Genomic DNA, 21,954 nt, shown 5'->3' on the forward strand with positions numbered 1-21,954 from the left:
ACGGGGGGTGGTATTTTTTTGTGATTTTCTCCTCTTTTTAATAGAAAAAGAAAATATTTTCTTCTTTTTTCTGTTTTTCCTCCTGGTTTCTTCCATTTCAGTTGTTTGGGTTTTTTTCTTTTTTTTTTTTTTTTTTCCCCCTTTATGTGTTGGGTTTTTTTTTTTCTTTTAAATGTGATTTTTGTGTGTGTGTTTCTCTTCTCTTCTTGGTGTTTCTTCTTCAGAAACAGAAAAAAAACCTCAGCTGGGGGATGGCAGGTCACAGCGCCGGCTCAGCCTCCATCGGCTCCTCCGCCGGCCTGGCCAGGGGCAGAGTGGGGCATGAGGGCGCCGGACCCCCGGCAGGGAAACTGAGGCAGCGACACCAGCAGCTCAGTGGCCACAGTGGCCTCCAGCCTCCCAACCCCACTCCCAGTTGTCCTTGGGGTGGGACATGTGTCCATCAACCCCCCACAACACACGTGGCTGCACGCACAGCCCAGGGGACACGCATCCCCCCCAACACGTGTGGCTGCACACACGGCCCAGGGGACACGTATCCCCCCTAAGGACACGCATGGCTCCATGCACAGCCCAGGGGACAAGCATCCTCCCACCAGGGACACGCGTGGCTGCACACACAGCCCAGGGGACACGCATCATCCCCTTAAGGACACGCGTGGCTCCGTGCACAGCCCAGGGGACACGTATCCTTCCCCCCCTCCAAGGACATGTGTGGCTGCACGCAGAGCCAGGGCCACCCTGGGGCCATACCTGGGCTGGGGGTTGGCACCCCCCTGCTCGGCGCCCACCGAGAGCAGGGCCATGGCTGTCACCGTCTCAGCCTCCTCCGCCTCCCCCTTCTGCGCCTCCAGCAGCGAGCAGCCCACCGCCGCCGCGAAGCGCTTCACCGAGCCCCAGTGCTTGCCTGCGGGCAGCCGCAGCGCTGGGCACCCCGGATCCCCACGGCAGGGACAGCCTGGGGACCCGTGGGACCCCCTGGGCAGGGGGCACTGCACGGGACCCCCTGCTGTCACCCACAGCCAGGACAGCCCTGGGACCCCCATGGTGCGGACAACCCTGAGCACCTCCGTGACAGGGACAACTGGGGGACCCATGGGACCCCCAAGGCAGGGGCAGCCCCAGGGACCCCTCCCGTTCCCCCCCAAGGCGGGGGCAGCCCCAGGGACCCCTCTTCCCAAGGCAGGGGACAGCCCCAGGGACCCCTCCGGTTCCCCCCTAAGGCGGGGGCAGCCCCCCAGGATCCCCCCCCCACGGCAGGGACAGCACTGGAGACTCCTCCAGCTCCCTCTCAGGGCAGGGACAGACCCGCTGGGGTCCCTCGATGGTGAGGGCAGCCCTGTGGACCCCTCTATGTGTCCCGCCCCCCCAACAGAATCAGCCCTGGGGACTCTCTCCCATGTCCCCCAGTGGCAGGGGCAGCCGCAGGGACACCCCAGCAGGGCCCGTGTCTCCCCTCCCCGGCTGCAGGTTCTCACTCTGGATCTCTATGACCTTCTCCAGGGTGGCCACCGCATTCACATTTGGCTTCTGCTGTAGGAGGGATGGATCCAGGGGCTCCAGCTGGTGGGGGCACACACACACAGCACCATCAAGACCCCCAAACCTGCCACCAGCACCCCCCAAAACCCCCCACCAAGAGCAGGGCCAGGATTGGAACCCCCCTCATCAACCCAGGGGAAACTGAGGCACGACGCAGGGTGTGCACCTCAGCACAGCCCTGCACCCTGGGGTGGCCAAGGGGATTCCCACGGGTGGGGGGTCCCCACAGGTGACCCCCGTACCTCCAGGCCGAGCAGAGCGGAGACGCAGGCCTCCGAGGCATCACAGATGGCTGTCAGGTCATGCCCCCCCTCCAGCGCCAGCACAACCCGGCCCCCCGCCAGCATCATCAGCTGCTTTGTCAAGTGGCCAAAACCTGGGGGACACCAAGTGGGGGGGTGACAACGGCTCATCCAGGGTCTGTGTCCCCCCCCGAGCACAACCCCAGGCCCCACTCACATTTGGCGGTGACGGAGTAGCCACCGAGTGGGGAGAGGTGACCCTCGACAGCATCGAAGCCAGCCGAGACCAGCACCATGTCCGGGGAGAACTCGTTGGCGATGGGCATCACCACGGTCCTGGGGGGCAGAGGGTCAGGGCTGACCACAGGGACCCCCCCAGGATGTAGGGACACCCCCCCAGGACAAAAGGATCCCCTAGAGGCACGGGGGACAGCTCCCCCCCCCCAGGACACAGGGACTTCATCACCAAGGGTGCAGAGACCCCCAACCCAAGGGCATGGGGACCCTCCCAGGACATGGGGATCCCCAAGGGCATGGGCACCCCCTCAGGACACAGGGACACCCCCAGGAGTGCAACCCCCCCCCCACCTAAGGCACAGGGACACGGTCAGGACACAGGGATCCCCACAAGAGCATGGGGACCCTCCCCAGGGGTGTGGGAATCCCCACAAGGGTGTGGGGACCCCTCCCAGGACACAGGAACTCCTCCCTGGACCCAAGACCCCCACTGCCCCCCGCAAGATGCCCACCTGAAGGCAGTGAGATACTCCACGTCCCCGATGGGGGGGTCGACGCCACCGGTCCAGGCGATGTTGATGTTGTAGCCCACTCCCATCCCGCTGCCCACCTGGGCACAGCCAAGGGTGACCCCAACCGCTGCAGCCAGCGGAGGGGGGAGGGGAGAAGGGCAGAACAGGATGCAGGGTGACCCCCTCCCTCCTGCCCCCCTGCCCCGGTACCTCCTCGGGCGCCCCACTGCCTGGGAAGAAGTTGCCATCATCATAGCGGTGCAGGGAGATGTAGAGGACGTCAGGGTCGCTGTAGAAGGCTTGCTGGGTGCCGTTCCCATGGTGGATGTCCTGCCGGGGCACCAGCGGTGTCACAGACCCCCCACCCATCCCACGGGGTCCCCATTACCCAGGGGGGGTCCCCACCCCCCTCCTGGGGGGCCTTACCCAGTCCACGATGAGGATCCTGCCCACGCTGAGCTTCTGCTGGAGCAGTTTGGCAGAGATGGCCACCGAGTTGAAGAAGCAGAAGCCCCTGGGGACAGGGCACAGGGTCAGCCATGGGGGCACCCAGGTCACCACTGACCCTCCCTCACCACCCCATGGTGGGCAGGGGCCCACCAGCACAGCCCCCCCGCAGCCCCCCACTCACATGGCTGTGGACTCCTCTGCGTGGTGTCCTGGGGGGCGGATGACGGCAAAGCCATTCTGTGGGGACACAGAGGGACATGTGTGGCAGGGGGACACGGACGCCTGGGGTGAGCGTGCAGGGGAGCAGCACACATGCAAGTATGCACAAATACAGTGCAAACACATGCAAGCATGCACATGTGCCATCACGTACACCTCTGCAAGCGGGCACACATCAGAGCACACATGCAAGCACACAAGGGCTGTCGTGCCCCCCCAGGGGAGCATGCATGCAAGTGCACACCACCTGCGAGTATGCATGCAAGTGCACACCACGTGAGTTTGCTCGAGGACCACACACAGACAGGTAAGCATGCACAACAGTGGTGCACACATGCAAACTTGCACAGAGCCCACCGCACCCCCAGGTGAGCATGCATGAGAACACTGCACATGTGCAAAAATGCACAAGGACCACCATGCACGCCCAGGTAAGCACACGTGCTTGAGCACCAACACACCCGCAGGTAAGTGCACACGAGAGCGGTGCACAAGCCAAGCTTGCACAGGGGCCATCGCACGTCCTGGTAAGCATGTGTGAGGACAGTGCACACACACACAAGCGTGTGCGAGGATCATCACACCCTCAGGTAAGCGTGTATAGACACCTGGGGCAGCGTGCACACAGTGGTGCACACCTGGGGCAGCATGCACACCCAGGGCAGCGTGCACATGGCAGTGCACACCCGGCGCAGCGTGCACACCCGGGCAGGCAGGTGGCCTGTGCCAGCCTGCCCCGCTCACCTTGATCTCGCCGGCAGCCACCTTGAAGGCGAGCTCCACCAGGCAGCCCACCGCCATGCGCACAGCACTGGACGAGTGCATCTCATTCCACACCGTATCACTGTCCACCTGCAGCCGGGGACACACACACAATCAGCGGGGCCACAGTGGCCCGGGGACCCCTCCCCCCCCGGCCACCATACACTCACCCCGATGCCCCCGCACGGCAGCACCGTGTACATCTTCTGGCTGATGGGACCTGATGGGGCAGAGCGTGCCGTGCCGGGGTGGGGGCTGGTGGGGACAGTGTCCCCCCCCACATGCTCCAGAAGGGGACCCAGGCATGTGGGCGCCCCCCACCCCCAGCCAGCACCTACCGAGGAGCTTCTTGCTGTCGAGCTTCTGACGGTTGAGGGGGCTGGTGCCATAGAGCAGCGTGTGATGCTCCGAATGCACTGTCTGGATCTCCTCCAGTGTCGCCTTCCTGCCCCGGATACGCTGGGGAAGGGGACAGAGGGGTGAGCCCCCCAAGCCAAGCAGGGGACCCCCAGGACGTGGGGTGCCTCACCTCGCACTTGCCAAGGAGGCCAGTCTCCTGCAGGCGGGACCAGATGCTCTGGATGCGGCCGGCGTGCTCAGGGTGGATGTTGGTGTTCCCGCAGGTGCACTGGTGCTTCAGCATGAACGTGTCGTACACCACGCCTGCACCGGGCAGCCACAGCGGCATGCCTGGGACCGGACCCCCAGGACCCCCACCCCCCCCTGCACAGGGGATCCCATGGAACACAGGGAACCCCACAGGAGAGGGGGACCCTGTGGGACATGGGCACCGCTGGGCACACCAAGGGATGGGGCACCCCAGGGGACAGGGGGATCCCATGGAATAGGGGGATCCCTGGGCACCCCAAGTGATTAGGAACCCCAGGGGAAAGGGGGATCCCGACGGCACCCTAAGGGATGGGGAATCCCATGGGATACGGGGACCCCTGGGCACACCGAGGGATGGGGCACCCCATGGGACGGGGATCCCATGGAATAGGGGGACCCCTGGGCACCCCAGGGGACGGGGCACCCCAGGGGACACAGGCACCCCTAAGCCCACCAAGCGATAGGGCAACGCGCTCGCCCCAGGACAACCCCCCTGTGCCATGCTCCCCCCCCAGCCTGTACCTGTGGTGAAGAGGTGCTTTGGGGGCCCGTCGGGCGCAGGGGGCTTGATGCCGGCACCGGCGGGGGACGACTGGGTGCGGGCGAGGGCTGGGTGGGGCAGCGCCAGGATGCCCAAGGAGGGGGCAGGATACAGCTGCAGCTGCGCCTCGGGGAACACCTGGGGGTCCCAGCCCCCCCCCCCGCCATCAACCCCAGCCCATCGCCCTGCATGAGCCAAGGCCGCGTCCCGCTTGGGGAGGGGGTGGCCACGTCCGAAGTCGAGGTTGGAGAGGGGGGGAGGGATGAGTCACGGCAGGGGCCGGGGGGGCTGCGGTGCGGGGGTGGTGGAGCCAGGAGGCCGGGGAAGGGGGGGGGGGGATGGGGATGAGTCACCAGCCCCTCCGAGTCATCACTGCGGCAGCATGGGGGGGGGCAGGCCCCCAAAAAGCTGGGGGGGGGCGGGCACAGCTGGCCACGGAGCAGGAGATGGGGTGCAAGGGCGAGGGATGCAGACACGCCTGCAAAGGATGTGCGTGCAGGGGGGATGCTCGTGCACAGCGTGCTTGTGCAAGAGAGATGCCTGTGCAAAAGATGTGCATGCGAAGTGGGATACTCCTGCACAGGATGGTTGTGCAAAGGACAGTTGTGCAGGAGTCTGGGGCGGAGCCATTCAGGGAACTGGTGATATCTGGGACCCCCCCCACAGGTCCATGGGGCCCCCCAAGGCCTCACCTGTTTGTAGGTGACGCCCAGCTCAGCAGCATCGGGGACCCCGGGGATCTCAGCCTCGTCCCCACTGTCACCTGGCTCGTCGCAGGGCACCCCGCAGCCCTCGGGGTCCTGCAGCCGCTCCGGGGAGTCCCCGGCATCCGCAGAGATGAGGGCAAGGGGGGCACTGGGGGACACCCCATCCCCTGGCGGGGGCGACTGCTGCTCTGTCAGCTCCTCCTCCGTCTCCTCGGGGTGGGTGGGGGGCTGCCGCGCCAGCTCCCCCGGCTTGGGGAGCAGCTGGGGGGGTGGGGTGGGCATAGGTGTGGGGGGCCAAACTGACCCCCAAACCCACCAAAAACCCTGCAGCCAACCCCACATGCCCACCCCACACCCACAGCTACCCCACATCCCCCCCCCAGTATCCGCCCGTATAGACCCCATGCCCCACAGCCACTCTCCATCCAACCCCCACCCTGTACCCACCCCAAAACCCCACATCCCCCCCATGGCCCCCCCAGTATCCACCCCATCCCCACCCCATGCTCCACAGCCACTCTATATCCACCCCCCACCCCATCCCCACCCCATAACCCACAGTTACCCCACATCCCCCCCACACCCTCCCCATATATGCCCCACGGGTGCCCAATGCCCAACCCACGCCCTCCAGTCCCTCTCCCAGCCCCACAGCTGCCCCATGCCCGCCCCACACTCGCTCTCCCAGCCCCACGGCAGCCCCAGCCCCACCTTGCCCAGCTGGACCTGCTGCTTGTCGAGGAAGTGGTGCTGTAGGGCGCCGTGGGGCAGGGCGCCGTGGGGCAGCGCCTGGGGGCTCTGGGGCAGGGGGGACGACTGCGTGCGGCTGAGGGGCCGGTGCCGTGGCAGCTTGCTCACCGTGCGCACGCTGCCCGCACGCTCCCCCGTCACCAGCGGCGACTGCCCGTGCAGTGGCACTGCGGGAACCGGTGTCAGCGAAGCACCCTGGGACCCCCGGGACCCCCACCAGGGCAGCAGTGCCAGGGGGTGCTGCAAGCAGGGGACGCCGAGGCAGAGCAGGGGACCCACCGGCAATGAGGGTGCTCTGCTGCCGCGCTTGCTCCAGCAGCAGGACGTGCTGCAGCAGGGACGCGGGGCCGGCGGGGGGGTCCCCCTCCAGGGCCACCCCCAGCAGGCAGCCCGGGATGGACGAAGTGCTCAGGAACTTGCCGCTGAGGGCGGCCCCGGGACGCAGCGTGGCCACCGCCGGGCGCTCGGCCTCCACCTGCTGCGGGGACAGCTTGGGGGACGCCTGTGGGGACGGAGGACGTCGCTGTGCCCCCCCAGCCCTCGGTGGCCAGGCGCACCCACCCAGTGTGAGGTGACACCCCCACCCAGCCCTGCGCCCCCCAGTCTGGCAGCAGCCCAAACTGGGGAGCCTGGGGTGCTGCCAGCCCTCCCCCTGCATGATGCGGTTTCTCTCCCGTGGAGAAACTGAGGCACAAACCCATGAGGGGGCATATGGGGGGGGGGGGCACCCAGGGCTCCTGGCTTGGAACCCCCCTCTCCTGCCCAACAGTCAACCCATGGGCATGGGGTCCCCTGGGGGGCACTGGGTCCCCACACCAAGCCTCTGAGGTGCTGGGTCCCCAGGCCAGCCCTGCACGACATCAGGTCCTTGTGCCACCCCCCGCGGGGTCCCCACATCACCTCTATGGGGTTCAGGTCCACGTGCCATCCTGCATGGGGTCCTCACATCGCCCCACAGGGTCCCAGATCCCCATGCCACTTCCCCCGTGGGGTCCCCACATCCCCCCTATGGGGTTCAGGTCCCCATGGCACCCCACATGGGGTCCCCACATCCCCCCACAGGGTCTCAGGTCCCTTTGCCACCCCGCGTGGTGTCCCCACATCCCCCCATGGGGCCCCAGGTCCCTGTGCCACCCCCCAGGGCGCAGGGTCCCCACACCAAGCGCTGGCCCCGCTCACGTTGAGGTGGGAGTTGGTGACGGTGACAGTGGCCTGCAGCCCCAGGGAGATGTTGGGCAGGGACGGGGACGTGTAGAGGCTGAGCTGGCTGGTGCCGTCCAGGGTGAGGGCTCGGTGCTGGGGCAGGAGCTGCTGTGGGGCAGGGGGACACGGCACTGACACGCTATGAACGTGCACATGCGTGTGCCAAGACACACCAGGACATGCATGAGCTGCAGTCCTGGGAGCACACGCGGGGTGCATGCACCTGAGCACACACGTGCACCCAGACACGTGATCCAGCACACACCTGAGCAAACCGACAGCGCATGGCTGAAGCACATGCGTGCACCCCGAGCACTCACAGCACACACCTCAACACGTGTGCACCCGACATGCTCACAGCACACACCTGAGCACACGCGCATGCTGAGCATGCTCACAGTACACACCCGCACACACATGTGCGCCCTGAGCACGCTGACAGCACACACCCTGCACACGCGTGCACCACCCCCGGCAGCTCCTACCTCAGCGTGGATGTTGGGGACGGAGCCGGTGAAGCCGTTCTCAGCGATGGTGCTGTGGGAGCTGTTGGGGGAGCTGGGCCCAGAGCCCGGGGCGCTGCTGCACACCGAGGACACTGCAGGGCCAGCAGGTGTCACGGGGGCTGCTGCCGCCACCCCCAGCCCTGCCTCAGTTTCCCCTGCCAAGGTGCACGGCCGTGGGAGGGACAGGGCAGCCTGCACCTGAGTGTGCGCATGCACGTGCAAGGGTGTGCAAATGCACAAGCACGTGGTGCACAAGCATGCACGGTGCACAAGCACACAAGTGCAGCACAAGCATACACAAGCACGTGTTATGCAAACATGTATATGTACAAGTATGTGCGTGCACTCACATTACGAGCCTGTATACGCACACACGTGCACACTGCACAAATGTGCAGCGGCCCACATGTGCACACGTAGCACAAGCACGCACATAAATGTGTACAGTACAAACACATACATGCACAAGCACACAAACAGGTTGTACAAGCACACATACACACATGCACACTCACACTGCGCAAGCATGTATATGCACAAGCGCATGTGCACACAATAAAAACATGTATGCATGCACAGCACATACACGTATGCACGCAAGCATGTTATACCAGCATGTGGATGCACAAGCACCTACGTGCACAGCAGTGCACACCCGGCAGCCAGCAGGGAGTGGACACGGGGTGCTGGCCGGAGGCTGCCACCGCTGCACACGAACCACCCGGGGATTTGGGGAAACTGAGGCAGGTGGCAGCCCAGCCCGCCCGCGGCGCCCCCGGCTCACCCGTGATCTCGATGGCTCGTTTCTTGAAGGTGCTGATGACGGTGCCGTCCTTCCTCCGCAGCAGCGGGCTGCTCCGCCGCTCCGCCACCTTCTGTTTTAACCGCGAGCGCACTTTCAGGTTGGGTTCGGAGGCTGCGGGGGGGGGGCGGGGGCGGAGGGGGGGGAACCCGGGAAGCAGCATTAGCCCCGGCACGGCTCTGGCAGCCCCCCGGCAGCCCCCCTCCCACGGGCGCTCCCGCACCCACCGGTTTTGCGGAGCGGGAAGTCATCCCGGCCGTCGTAGGTGCCGAGGAGGGGCAGTTTGTAGGAGGGGGGGGTCCCCGGGCTGCCGCTCTGGGGGGGGGAACTCTGGTCCAACGAGGTGTGGTGAGCCCTGGGGGGGGCGAAGGCGGCAGAGACCCCGCTAGGACGCCTGGGTCCCCCCCTGGCCCGGTTTGAGAGGGAGGCTGTCTAGGTTTGGGGGGGACCTACCAACATTTGGGGTGCTGGGGGAGGGAATGGTTGGGGGGGCCGGTGCCCGGCTCCTTCGTCTTGCTGAGCAGGAACTCCTGCAGCTTCAGCTTCACCTCCGTGCTGGCGATGGCGCCTGGGGGGGGACACGGTGGGGGCGGCAGCAGGGGCACAGCACCCACACCCCCTCCCCAGGAGCCTATTGCCTCCCACCCCCCGGCCCCCAGCCCCACACGTGCCCCCCACTCACTCTCACGGCTCTTGTCCTTGGTGCGCAGGGCGTGCAGCTGCTCCAGGCGCTGCTGCTGCTCCAGGGCCTCCTGCCGCTCCCGCTGCCGCTGCTGCTCCAGCTCCTGCTGCCGGCGGGCAGCCAGCACTTCCTGCTGCTGCTGCGGGACAGAGCCGGGGGGGCTTGGGGACGGACACCCCCCACCTCCCACCCCCTGCACGGAGCAGGCCCTGAGGGGTCTGCGCCACCCTGCCCTCCCCCCGACACAGCTCCAGCAGCCCAAGGACCATCCATGGTGCCCCACAGCTCCGTCGACCCCAATGGCTCCATCACCCCTGATCAGTGATGCCCCACGGCTCCGTCACTCCCGGTCAGTGATGCCCCCAATCTCCTCCCCCACTCAACAGGCTCCATCACCCCTAATCCCTCCCCATCACTGTGCAGAGGTGATGCCCTCCAGCTCCAACACCCTTACACTGTCTCTAATGGTTCCATCACCCCAAAACAGGTGATGCCCCACGCTCCATCACCACCACCCCCAATTTCCCTCCTAAGGCTCTATTACCTCAGACTGGCAATACCCCACATCTCCATCACCCCCAACAGCTCCATCACCCCAGACTGGTGATGCCCCCAGCAGCTCCATCACCCCAGACAAGCAATGCCCCCCCGGCTCCATCACCCCAGACAGGCAACGCCCCCAACAGCTCCATCACCCCCAATCTCTATCCAGCAGCTCCATCACCCGACAGGCAATGTCCCCCATCTCCATCATCCCAGACATGCAATGCCCCACAGCTCCATCACTCCCAACAACTCCATCACCCCCAGTCTCCACCCAATGGCTCCATCACCCCAGACAGGCGACACCCCACAGCTCCATCCCCCTCCACCAGCGACACCACCCCCCAGTGGCTCCACTGCCCGCAGCCCACCTTGAGGTGCTTCTGGAGCTGGACCTCGTGCTGGCGGGTGAGGTGCTCATGCTGCTTCTGGAACTCGGCGAAGAGCAGCTGCTTCTGGAGCTGCTGCTGCTGCTTGAGGGCCAGCAGCTCCCGCTGCAGCTGCCGCTCCCGCGCCGCTGCGTCCAGCCCTGGCCCCCGGCACTCCCCGCACGCCTCCGCTGGCCCCTCCACCCCTGCGGGCACCAGCCAGCCTTAGGGGTGCTCAGGGGGGTCCCAGGGATGGGAGGGAGCTGGGACCGGGCAGGGGGACAGCTGGGGCACACGTAGGGGGCAGTTTGGGGGTGTCCCAGGCGCAGAGGGGGAGCTGGGGCATGCTCAGGGGGCAGGCTGAGCAATCCCAGAGCCAGGGGGCTGTTGGGGGGGGGGGGGAGCTGCTGGGTGTGTGTCAGGGATGAGCCCCTCCCATGAGGCTGCTGAGGGCTCCCACTAGCTCCGGGCACACCGGATCAGCCCTGTGCCTCAGTTTCCCTCCCCCAGTTGAAGCACAGCCCCACCCCCCACCCCCCCCCAAAATAAGCATCTGTAACATGCAACAACTAGCCCAGAGGGCTGCTGGGGTGGGGGCACACCGACACACACGCCCCCCCAACATCCCCCCCTAAAGCCCCGACTCAGGGATGGGCACAAACCCCCAAGCCTCCAAAGAAAACAGGGAGGGGACAGACACAGCTCCCCCCCCCCACAGCAAAGGGCAGGGGGAGGGAACCCAGGCATGCGGGGGCCCTGCCCCCCCGGGAGGGGGGTACGGCAGCTGGGGGGGCCCATCTCCACGCAAACAGGAAAGCGGGGGGCGGGGGGCACACGCTGCAAGCTAATGCGCCCACCCCCTCCCCCCCCCTGCACCGCACCACTCGTGGCTGCACATCGGGCACTGACGTGGACATGTGCCTGGCACGGACCTGCAGACGTCACCAAGCCACGGGGGTCCAGCACCCCCCGCTCTGCCATCCCCCCACCCCAGTCCTGTCCCCGCCCCCAGCCCCCTAAAAAAACCCACTCACCCCTTCCCAGTACCACGCAGTGCTCCCCAGTGCCAATCAGCTCCCCCCAGTACAACCCAGCCCCCTAAGCCAGGCAGCACCAACCTCCCCAGTATGCACCAGTGCCCCCAGTGCCAAGCAGCCCCCCCTCATCATCCCAATCCACCCCCCGGGCAGGGGTAGTTCTCCTGGAGGGGGGGGGAAGCACACTGGGGTGCTCCTGCAGCCCCCCAGGACTTACAGCCCCCTCCAGTTTGGGGGGTAACAAAACCACCCGGGGGGGGGGGGGGCAATGTGGGGGGGAGCAGCGAGCAGCACCCGGGAGGGGCTAAAAATAGCCCCGGGAGGGGCCACGGCAGGAGCCGGCCCAGCCCTGGCCAAACCTGCACTTAGGGGCTCAGAAGTGGCTTTGGGCTGGCAAGGGGCCAGGGCCACCACCCTACCCGGCCGGGCCACCACCCTGCCGGGGGGGCCACCAGCCTGCAGCCCCCCGCCACCCCCCCGGGAGAAATGGGGCTGCTTAACCCCTGGGTGCCCACGGACCCACCAAAGCAAAGGGCCCCCAGGGCAGCACAGGGGCTCCCTCTGCACCCGTCCCCAGCACGGGGCAGGCCAGGGTGGGCAGCACCACCACGGCTGGGTCGCCCCCCCCTTACACCCAGCCCTTTACACACACTTGTGCACGGAGATCAGCTCTCCCCATTGCACACCCGTGCAAAGACAGCCAACCCCGCACACGCTGGTGCAAGGCGGACTGGCCCCTTTGCACACTTCCCCGAGGAGAGCAGATCCCCCCCGTGCACACCCATGCAAGGAGCCCAGCGCTCCCCTTGCACACCCACACATGGAGAGCAGCTCTCCCCACCGCACACCCATGCAAGGACAGCCAACCCTGTGCACGTCAGTGCAAGGAGGGCTGGCCCCTTTGCACACCTTCGTGTGAGGAAAGCGGCTCCCCCTCTTGCACACTTGTGCCAGGGCATGCACACCCCCGCACCATGCCACACTCGACCCCTCTGTGCCAGACCCCAGCCGCCTTTCTGCACTCGTCGTCCCCCCTGTGCCACCACAGCAGCACCCACCCCCCAAAACCACCCCAGAGCCAGCGGGGAGCCCCTGCCCTGGTGGGGAGACACTGCAACCCCCCCGGCACAGCAGGAGCTAAAAACCCCCAGTGGGTGCCCCACCGCCGTGGGGCTGGGGACCAGGGTGCCCCCCCAGGGACGGCACACCCCAAAACCCATGGTGGGGGACACACTGCTGGGGGCTCTCAGGGCCGCATCCAGCCTAGAGCACTACGGGTGTCACCAGCACGATGCCGGGGGGGGGGGGGCACATCCCCAGTGCATCCCCCCTGACATGCCCCAGCCCCCCGGCAAGGGAGAGCACCGGTGGGGACACACACAGCCAAAACCTCCCAGCGCTCCGGGACACTTGGGGGAACACGACTGGTGGTGGCGGGATGCTGCCAGGTTTAGGAGGGGGGTGGTGGTCCAGGACCACCCCCAGCACTCACCTGGGGCAGGGAGCGCAGCATGGAGCTGGGCACGGGACAGGAGCTCCAGCGAGGGCTCACGGCTGGACCCCCCCTCTGCGGAGAGACAGCCATTGCTGCTGTAAACGGGCTGCAGCATCGCAGGGGGCCCTGGGGCACGTGTGTGTGTCACCCCCCCCGTGGCGGGGGGAGCAGTGGGCCAGGGGTCACCAAGCATCCCTGGAATTAGGGGCAAGGGAAGCGGATGTGGCCCCCCCAGCCCGGGTAGGGTAGGGTAGGGTAGGGTGGCCCCCCCCCCCGCCCCCTGCCAGACTTTTTTCTCTGACATCTGGAAATAGCCATGCACGGGAGGAGCCACTATAAATAGGGCAGCGTGCCGGGGGGAGCCACGCCGGGGGGAGCCACGCCAGGGGGAGCCACGCCGTCTCCCGTGGGACGGAGCGTGACACGTGTGTGTGTGTGTGTGTGTGCGTGTGTGTGTGTGTCCTGTGACACAGCCCCCTCCAGGGACACGCAAAGGCCACCCACCCAGCTGCACCCCCAAACTGCCCTGGGGGCTGAGGGGGAGGGGCTGCTCCTGCACGGAGGGACCGGGGGGCCTGCAGCTGGGCTGGCATCCCCGCGACCCCCCCCAAGGCACCCCCAGCCTGTCCCTGGCGAGCCCCTAATTGCAGGGGACGTTAATCCGCATCAGCGCCGCTGGGAATAAAATCCAGGTTACGTGGAGGGGGATTAGCCCCCACTCCGGGAAAGTGAAGGCAAGCAGCCCCCACACACCCCCGGGACCCCCCAGCGGGAGCCCTCCATGGGGACAGGGTCCCCAGCACAGGTGCCGACTCAGCACATTTTCTGCCGGATCAGTGACCTGAAGCAGCTCAGCAGGGCTGGGGGTGATGATGGGCTGAAGTGGGGACCCCCCCCCAGCTCTGGGGGATGGGGGGACCCCCCCACCCCTCTGGCCACGCGTAACCCCCCGCTGGCAGCAGCCATGTTTATTTACCAGCATCTTAATCCCAAGCCGAGACTTTTAATAGCCAAGATATTTATGGGCTGTCCCCCTGCCAGCCCCCTGCCCCCCCCCGGGGTGCTCTGGGGCTTGACGTCAGCCCAGCTATTTCTGGTGCCGCCAGCGGGCAGGAGGCCACGGGAACGAGCCCTCCTGGCTGCTGGACCCCCAACACAGGCAGCCCCTGGCAGGGCAGCCCCAGCCAGAGGTGGTGGCACATCTGTGGGATGGGGGAGGACACCCCCAGGCACCCGAGGGGGGATGGAGGGGAGGTGGGTGCCTGCACCCCCAGGGATGGTACCGCCACCCGCGCGATGCCGGAGGATGCTGGGCTCCTGCAGGACCCCCGAGTGCATCCCAGCTTTGGGGTGATGCGGGGGAAGGGGGGCCAGCAGCAAGCGGGTTGGGAAGGCACAGAGCACCCTAAGGGTGACTGGGGACCCCCGGGCGCTGGGGTGCCCCCTGCCACGTCCCTGTGACAGATGCAGCCCTGGGGATGCCCAGCTGCGACCTGGCCAACTCATCCCAGCAGCCCAAGGGCCTCGTCCCACGGAAGCATCTCCCAGGGGCCCCCGAAGCCCCCCAGGCTCAGCCCCAGAGCCACGGCCGGGAGGGGACCCAGAGGAAATCACGGCGGGGACGGGCAGAGGCAGCCGGGCCGTGTCCCTGTGCCACCGCGCCGCGTGCCAGCCCCGTGCCAGGCACGGCCGGGCACCGCTCCAGCCCCGCGGCTGCTCCAAAAATACCGGCGGGCAGCAAGGGGGGCAAGCGGCACGGGGGGCTGGGGACAGAGGGGACACGTGCCCCCCCACCTGAACCACCAGCGAGCACCCAGCTCTGTCCCACAGGATGGGGAGCTCTGCCCACACCCCCTGCCTCAGCTGCCCCCCCCCGGCGCACCCCACAGGCAGCCAGGGGTCCCCATGCCCAGATGCTGCCGGAATTCCCAGCGGGCTCATTACCGGGCAGCTGTGACGAGGAGCCAGCGGCAGCCGACGCAGGCGCAGCCCTTGCGTCACCCATCACCCCTGCATGGCACCTTGGGGCACCTAGCACAGTGGGGTGTGACCCCTGCCCCAGTGTCCCCCCGGGATGCCGGGAGTCCAGGGTGGCTGGGGACAGCTCAGGGGTCCCGGCACGGTGCCATCGCCGCTCCGCACACACCCGTCTCACTGTGACACCCACGTGGGTGCTCAGGAGCCACGGCACCGTGGCAGGTGCCGTGGTGGGTCAGATGCCGCTGTGACACACAGGTCCCCATCCCTCCGACACCCAACGGGTGCTGGGGAGCGGAGCAGGGGGTCCAGAGCCATGGCAGGGACCCGACCCCCGTACAGGTGGGATGCGGCTGCACCTGGGGTGGGACGCGATGCCCAGGACAGGGCAGGGTGCCTGGTGGGGTGCAGCCCCCCAGCCCGGTGTCCCCCAGTCTCACCTGTGTCACTCTGGGGGTCCATGGTGGCTGACGGGTGACAGCGGTGGAGGGGGGGGTGCAGAGAGGCAGGTGTCCGGAGATGCCGTCAGCGCCGGCCGAGGCACTGGGGCTGTGCCCGCACCGCCCAGGAGCCCTGCAGGACCAAGCAGCCTCGTCAGCACCCCTGTCCCCCATCCTGCCCCTGCCCCCCCGAGAACCCCCCACAGCACCAACCGGGGGGGCCCGGGCTGCTCAGAACCACGAGCTTCCCTGAGCTGGGGGCCAGATCCGGCACCACGGTCTGTTTCACCCCCCAGCCCATCAGCAGCCGCCGGCAGGATGCGGCCCTGCTCCCTGCCGCTACCCCCGGGAAAAGGGGGACCCGGGGGTCTGCGGGGCACCCACAGTGGGGACCCGAGGTGGGGGCGCAGAGGAGGCCGGGGGGGCTGACAGCGTTACACAAGGCTCTGCAGAGAAAGGGGGGAGGGCACAGACGTGGAACCTGGGGGGGGGGCAGCGGGCAAGTGCAGCCCCCAGGACCCCCCTGCGGTGCCACCCCACAGGGACACGGGTGGTCAGGCCCACCCCACGGGGGGCGATGCGTGTGCTCACAGCGGGGCTGGCCCAGCGCCCCCTCCCCCGGTGCTGCAGCCCCTCGGGGCACCCCCGAGGCAGGGGTCGGCAGGGCCACGCGGGGGGGCCACATCCATCTGCCCAGCGGCGCGGCGGACCCGGCGGGGCGGCGGGCGGAGCGTTACGGGCAGAGCCGAGCCCGCCGCGGTGCAACGGTCCCCCCCGCTGCAACCGGCCCGCGCTGCGGGGCCCCCGCCGCGCTGGCGCACGGGCCCCCCCGGCGCGCCCCCCCGCGCTGCACGGGCCCCTCCCCCAGCATCGCACCGCGCAAGCCCCACTGCACGGCGCCCCCCCGCCCCCTCCCCAGGCTGCAGCCCCCCCGCCATGCACGGCACCCCCCGCCACCACCCCGCTGCACCGACCGCCCCCCCCCCGCTGCACCGCGCCGCCGCCGCTCCCCACACCCGCATCGCCCGGTGCCCCCCCGCCACTGCACGCCCCCCCTCCCATTGCACGGCCCCCCCGCCATTGCACGGCCCCGGTACCTGCGCGGTGCCCGGCCGCGCCGCCCCGCGCGCGCCCCGCCGCCCCTCCATCTTTGCAGCGGGGCCCCGCCCGCCCCGACAACAACATTCGGTGACGTCACTCGCCGTCACGTGACGGAACCCTGCGCTAAAAATAGCTTCGCTCCCTCCCCCTCCCCCGGGGGCGGGGCGCGGCGGGGTTGGGGGGGCGCCTTAAAGGGGCCGCGTGGGGCGGGCGTGTAATGACACGCGTGGGGGGGGCCGGCGCTGGTGTGCAACGGCGCGTCTGAGCGTGCACCGCGTGCTGGTGTGCAAAGGCGTGTGTGAGCGTGCATCATGTGCATGTGCAACGGCACATGTGAGCATGCACCGCGTGCATCATGTGCTGGTGTGCAATGGCACGTGTTGAGTGTGCACTGCATGTGGGTGTGCAACGGTACATGTGAGTGTGCATCATGTCCTAGTGTGCAGCGCATGCTGGTGTGTAACGGCACGTGTGAGCATGCACTGCTTGCTAGTGCGCAACAGTGCATGTAAGTGTGCAATGCGTCCTGGTGTGCAACTGCACCTGTGAGCATGCAGCATGGTCTACTGCCCGCATGTGTGACAGGCTGATGTGGGCACGTGTGTGAGTGTGCGCCATGTGCTAGTGTGCAATGGGACATCCTCTGTGTGTGGGAGGGGTTGGTGCACAGACACACGTGTGAGCATGCACCATGCACTACAGTACCATGACCCACATATGAGTGTGTGCGTGTGCGCACCATAGGCTGGTGTGTGATGGCACACACGTGTGAGTGCTGTGGGTTGGTGTGCATCAGCACACATCTGCGTGCATGCACAAGAAGTTGGCGTATAATTGCTTGTACACAAGTGTATGGATGCACATGTGTGAATAACCGTGTGCAACAAGCTGGCAGTGCGGTGCACACGTGTGAGCGTGCCTATGGCAAGTGGGTATGCACTGGTACATGTGTGCTCGCTCCACGGCAGCCTGTGTGCCGCCGCACACGCGTGTGCATGCACGACGGGCTGGCGTGCCCTCACACGCATGCACACGCGCGTTCCTGCCCCACCGGCTGGTAGCCCCTGCTTGTGCAATCGCACGCGCGTGTGTGAGACAGCGCTGAGGGGGGGACGGGACAGGTCCCCCGGGGCCGCTCTGCGCGTGAGGCCCACGCGTGGGCGCGCGGGGGTGAGTCATGTCGGGCCGGGGCCGCCGTGAGTCACCGCCGGGGACCAGCGCGGACACTCACACGCGTGGGTGCCCGGGGGGGGGGGGAGGGGTGTGGTGTGAGCGCGGGGCGGGGGGGACCCTTGGGGCGGGCGGGCCGGCGGGGGGCGCTGCCACCTCCCCTTTAAGGGGCGCGGCCGCGGTTGCTGCCCGCCGACAGGCGGTGCGAGGCCCTTAAAGGGGCCGTTCCCGCCCGCCCTCCCCGCAGCCGTGGGTTCGCGGCCCGGCCGGGCCCACTTCCGGCTGCGGGGCCTGCGCCGCTGCCATGGTAACGGGAGTGGGGGCAGGCGGCCCGGGGTCCCCATGCGGAGGTTTGGGGTGAGCCCGGCTCCCGGGGGGGAGCCTAGGCGGGTGGGGAAGGCTGCCGCCGTGGGGCCCCCGGGGTCCGCTCCGGCTGCGCGGGGTGGGCCGGCCTGTGGGGAGGGGGCGGGAGCCCCACGGGCCGCCTGTGGGACGGGGCGGTCCTGGGGGCTCGCACGGGGGGGGGCGCCCCGCGACCGGCCCCCACCCCGGCTGCACCTCCTTCCCACAGGCCGGCCGCCTCCAGAAGCTGTTCGGGGCCGACGGGGACTTGGCGGATGAGGTGAGGGACGGGGCGGGATGGCCCCCGCCTGGCACCGGGACAGACGCGGGGGCAGCACCGGGCCCGGCGCCTCCCCACGGAGCTGGCAGCGGGCGCTGGTGCCCGTTCGGCGGCGGTAGCTCCCCCGGGGGCCGTGGGGTCGGTTCTGGCCGGCCCCCTCGGCGCGGCGCTGCCCGGCTCCCCGCACCTCTTTCCGCAGGATTTCCTCTCCGCCGTGGAGGATGCGGAGAACCAGTTCGTGGTCCCCGGGCGCCTGTCCCCCGGCCATGGCCCGCCGCCTCCCTGCGCGCAGCCCCTCCGCCCGCTGGGACCCCAGCCTGGTCGCGGTCCCGGTAAAGCCCCTGGCCTGCGGCCCCTGGCCAGGCAGGGGGAGCAGCCCACGGGCTGCGGGGGACCCCCGGCCCGGGGAGCAGCTCCCCAGGATGAGCTGGACAACGACCTGTTCCTGGCAGCCTGCATGGAGCTGGAGGGCCCCGAGCTGCTGGCGGGGACCGGGCAGTGGGAGAAGCCCCCGTGGGTGCGCACAGGGCAGGGGAGCCCCCAGGAGCGGGTGGCCCCCAAGAAGCTGCGGGTGGGAGACGAGCTGGTGCCACCCGGCTCCGGCAGGGCAGAGGATAGGCAGGGCCCCCTGCCCACCCCACAGGCAGCTCCTGCTCCCAAGCTGGTGCTGCGGCCCAGCGCAGCCAGTGCCTGCCCCCCCCAGCCGCCCACCCCCCTGGGAAGCCCAGGTGGCTCCGGGGGCTTCATCCCCGCACCCAGGGGTCCAGCCCTGAGGCCTTTCCAAGTGCCCCTATGCCAGCCCACAGCGAGCAGCTCCTCTGTGGGGCCATGGGTGTCCCAGCCCCCCACTGCACAGGCACCCCGGCAGGGCTGCCCCCCGTCCCAGCTGCCCCCCAGGCCCCCCACGAACCCGCCGGCCTTGGTAAGCAGTGTGGAGCCCCCGCCGAGGCAGCTGCTCGGGCCAGCCCCGGGCAGCTTGCAGACACCAGTGGTCACCAACCACCTTGTGCAGCTGGTGACAGCGGCCAGCAAAGCACCTGGGGCTGCCCCCCGACTCCCACTGCAGGGGAAGACTCGCCGGTTCCCAGGACCAGCTGGGATCCTGCCCCAGCAGGTAGGTGCAGGGGATGGGATGGGATGGGCTGAGCTGGTGAGGAGACACAAACCCCTGGACATCTCTGTTTCTCCCATCAGCATGCTGGGAAGCTACTGGAGAACATCCTTGTTTCTGCTCCCCAAACTCCAGCTCATGGGGCTGTGATGAAACCACGGATGGAGGTAACCCCCCTACTCCAGCACAGATCCGGATGTGAATACCAGTGCTGCTGCTGCGGGCAGTCCCCAGGCCATGGCTTTTAGAGGATGATGTTGGAAGGGGAGGGGGTCCCTGGGGCTCCCCTCTTGCTGCAACGGGGCCATGAGATGTGCTAGGGTGGTGACCACGGTTGTCCTGTCCAGGGACTGCCCAGCGCCTCACCACCCACGGAAGAGGATTTCGGGAAAGGCCCCTGGCTTGCCATGAAGACAGAGCTGGGTCTGGATGAGAGGGACCCTGGCTGCTTCCTCAGGACCTACAGTGTGGTCATGGTGCTGCGGAAGGTTGGTGAGGGCACTGGCTCTGGGGACTCGGCTTCCCATCTCTCCCCTTGCTCCCTGGAGCTGTTTCCAGGGCCAGGCATCAATGTGGGGAGGGGGCTGAGGTGGGCTGACTGGAGATATCCTGTGCCCCTGTGGGGCTGCCCTTGGGGACATTGGTGTGATGAGGGTCTCTGTGGGCAGGCAGCCCTAAAGCAGCTCCCAAAGAACAAGGTCCCCAGCATGGCGGTAATGATCAAGACACTGACCAGGACCAACATCGATGCTGGTGCCGTGTTCAGGGACCCGACTGGTGAGTGCAGCCACGCTTGTGCCCGTGTTGGGGGTCCTGGCCATCGCTCCCCATGGCTAATGGGTCCCCTCCTCATCTGCAGGAGAGATGCAGGGCACGGTGCATCGTCTGCTGCTGGAAGAGAGACAGAGTGAGCTCAGGCCCGGCTCAGTGCTGCTCCTGAAGCAGGTAGGGGATGTGGAGGCAGATCTCCAGCAGCAGTGAGGCCTTTGGGGCCGTTCCTGCTGCAGGTGCCACTAACCCATGGTCACCGTGTCCAGCCGCCCAGCTCGCATCCCAGAGGAACAGGACAGGGGGCTGCTCCAGCTCCCCCCCAGGCTGTGGCCAGTGGCACCAGCAGAAACTGGAGCTCTGGGTCTGACCCACCACTTTGTCCTCAACAGGTGGGTGTCTTCTCCCCGTCCCACCGCAACCACTACCTCAACGTCACCTCCAATAACCTGCTCAAGATCTTCCCACCGGAGCCCGAGGGCAGCTTCTCGCAACGGGAGGTGAGGGAGGGCATGGTGCTGCTGGCCCTGGAGGGATGGGGATGCTGGGACTCCCAGGGGTATTACCACGGGGTACGGGCTGCAGGGACCCTCAAGAGTAATTGGGGAGGTGGGGGGCGGCTTGGGAGGGACAGATAAATCCTTCTGTGGGCCCCCAACAGTTCATCTTTGCTGGGTTTTGCAGGTCCCTGCTAAGGCTGGGCTACTCCTGGACCACCACGCACAGCCCCCCCAGGGTGTCCCTGGCCCTGGGGATGGGGGACAATCGGGGACAGGGAGCCACAGCACAGAGCAGTCTCCTGGGGGCTTCTCCCTGCACCTGCAGAACCCCGGGCCTGGGCAAGAAGACCTGGTGGGAGCTGATGCCTGCGACATGGGTGAGCTGGGCCCGTGCCACATGGGGAGGGAAAGCTTGATGTTATGTGGAGAACCCATCCTGGGGCTGGGCAGTCTCCCCCCTGGGCAGTGCCAAAGGGGCGTCTCGTCCCACTGTGTCCCTAGTACGTGGGCTTGATTCCTCCACTATGCACGCGTAAAACTCATGAATTTCATCTTCCTTGTGCTTGTGCAGATGACCTGGATGGGCTCCTGGGAGAGCTGCCTGAGGATTTCTTCTCTGCTCCAGCCCAAGCTGACTGCTGCTGACCTCGGGGGGCTGCAGCATGGCCAGGGGGCCGGGGAGGCACCAGGAGGTTACCACTGCCACAGCCTGGGTTGCACCATGGCCCGGCAAGGGAGCTGAGCAAGCAGGTGATGCATTGACCACCCACCCGCCTGCTCCTTCCTCAGTATCGTCACGTTTGTTCTGGAGCCAAGAGCTGGGGGGACCCAGGGGGTCTTGGGTGGACACGGCCTCAGTGCCTGTCCCCACTCCTGCGGGCAGGCTGGCCCCTCTTGGCTCCCAAACCTGCATTAAAGGGCTGTTCTGTACCTGCCTTGCCCTGTCTGCATATGTGTCACCATCCCCTCTGCCGCTGCAGCCAGCGGTGCCCTTCTGTCCCCTCCCTGCTGAGCTGCAGCACCCCAGACTCCTGGGCACAAGGTGCTGTTACCCCCTG

The 21,954-nt window shown here is 67.5% G+C and overlaps 2 protein-coding genes across 10 annotated transcripts; one reads left to right on the forward strand and one right to left on the reverse strand.

Moving 5' to 3' along the window:
* Positions 1 to 154: 154 nt before the first annotated feature.
* Positions 155 to 20,446, reverse strand: HDAC5 (histone deacetylase 5). 8 transcript variants are annotated; one of them, XM_037410991.1, is made up of 27 exons: positions 20,362 to 20,446; positions 15,625 to 15,757; positions 13,205 to 13,279; positions 10,679 to 10,881; positions 9,765 to 9,900; positions 9,536 to 9,650; positions 9,310 to 9,437; positions 9,065 to 9,196; positions 8,260 to 8,372; positions 7,751 to 7,879; positions 6,851 to 7,073; positions 6,533 to 6,738; positions 5,807 to 6,082; positions 5,096 to 5,252; positions 4,494 to 4,627; positions 4,303 to 4,423; positions 4,135 to 4,184; positions 3,947 to 4,054; positions 3,165 to 3,220; positions 2,960 to 3,047; positions 2,744 to 2,863; positions 2,534 to 2,631; positions 2,002 to 2,120; positions 1,785 to 1,918; positions 1,479 to 1,563; positions 754 to 907; positions 155 to 299 (listed from the first exon to the last, which is right to left on the reverse strand). In XM_037410991.1, the coding sequence occupies exons 2-27, from the start codon at positions 15,644 to 15,646 to the stop codon at positions 260 to 262; spliced, it is 3,222 nt and encodes a 1,073-aa protein (XP_037266888.1). In that variant the 5' UTR covers positions 15,647 to 15,757; positions 20,362 to 20,446; the 3' UTR covers positions 155 to 259. The 8 variants fall into 8 exon arrangements, with proteins under 8 accessions (XP_037266888.1, XP_037266885.1, XP_037266884.1 ...); XM_037410988.1 differs by having other exon boundaries at positions 7,751 to 7,882; XM_037410987.1 differs by having other exon boundaries at positions 9,765 to 9,903.
* Positions 18,105 to 21,831, forward strand: HROB (homologous recombination factor with OB-fold). 2 transcript variants are annotated; one of them, XM_037410993.1, is made up of 10 exons: positions 18,105 to 18,202; positions 18,467 to 18,517; positions 18,717 to 19,631; positions 19,712 to 19,795; positions 19,976 to 20,116; positions 20,297 to 20,405; positions 20,488 to 20,573; positions 20,789 to 20,896; positions 21,081 to 21,273; positions 21,468 to 21,831. In XM_037410993.1, the coding sequence occupies exons 1-10, from the start codon at positions 18,200 to 18,202 to the stop codon at positions 21,539 to 21,541; spliced, it is 1,764 nt and encodes a 587-aa protein (XP_037266890.1). In that variant the 5' UTR covers positions 18,105 to 18,199; the 3' UTR covers positions 21,542 to 21,831. The 2 variants fall into 2 exon arrangements, with proteins under 2 accessions (XP_037266890.1, XP_037266889.1); XM_037410992.1 differs by lacking the exon at positions 18,105 to 18,202 and adding an exon at positions 18,210 to 18,252.
* Positions 21,832 to 21,954: the final 123 nt, after the last annotated feature.

This window comes from Falco rusticolus, chromosome 18 (assembly GCF_015220075.1).
Source record: "Falco rusticolus isolate bFalRus1 chromosome 18, bFalRus1.pri, whole genome shotgun sequence".
Lineage (NCBI taxonomy): Eukaryota > Metazoa > Chordata > Aves > Falconiformes > Falconidae > Falco > Falco rusticolus.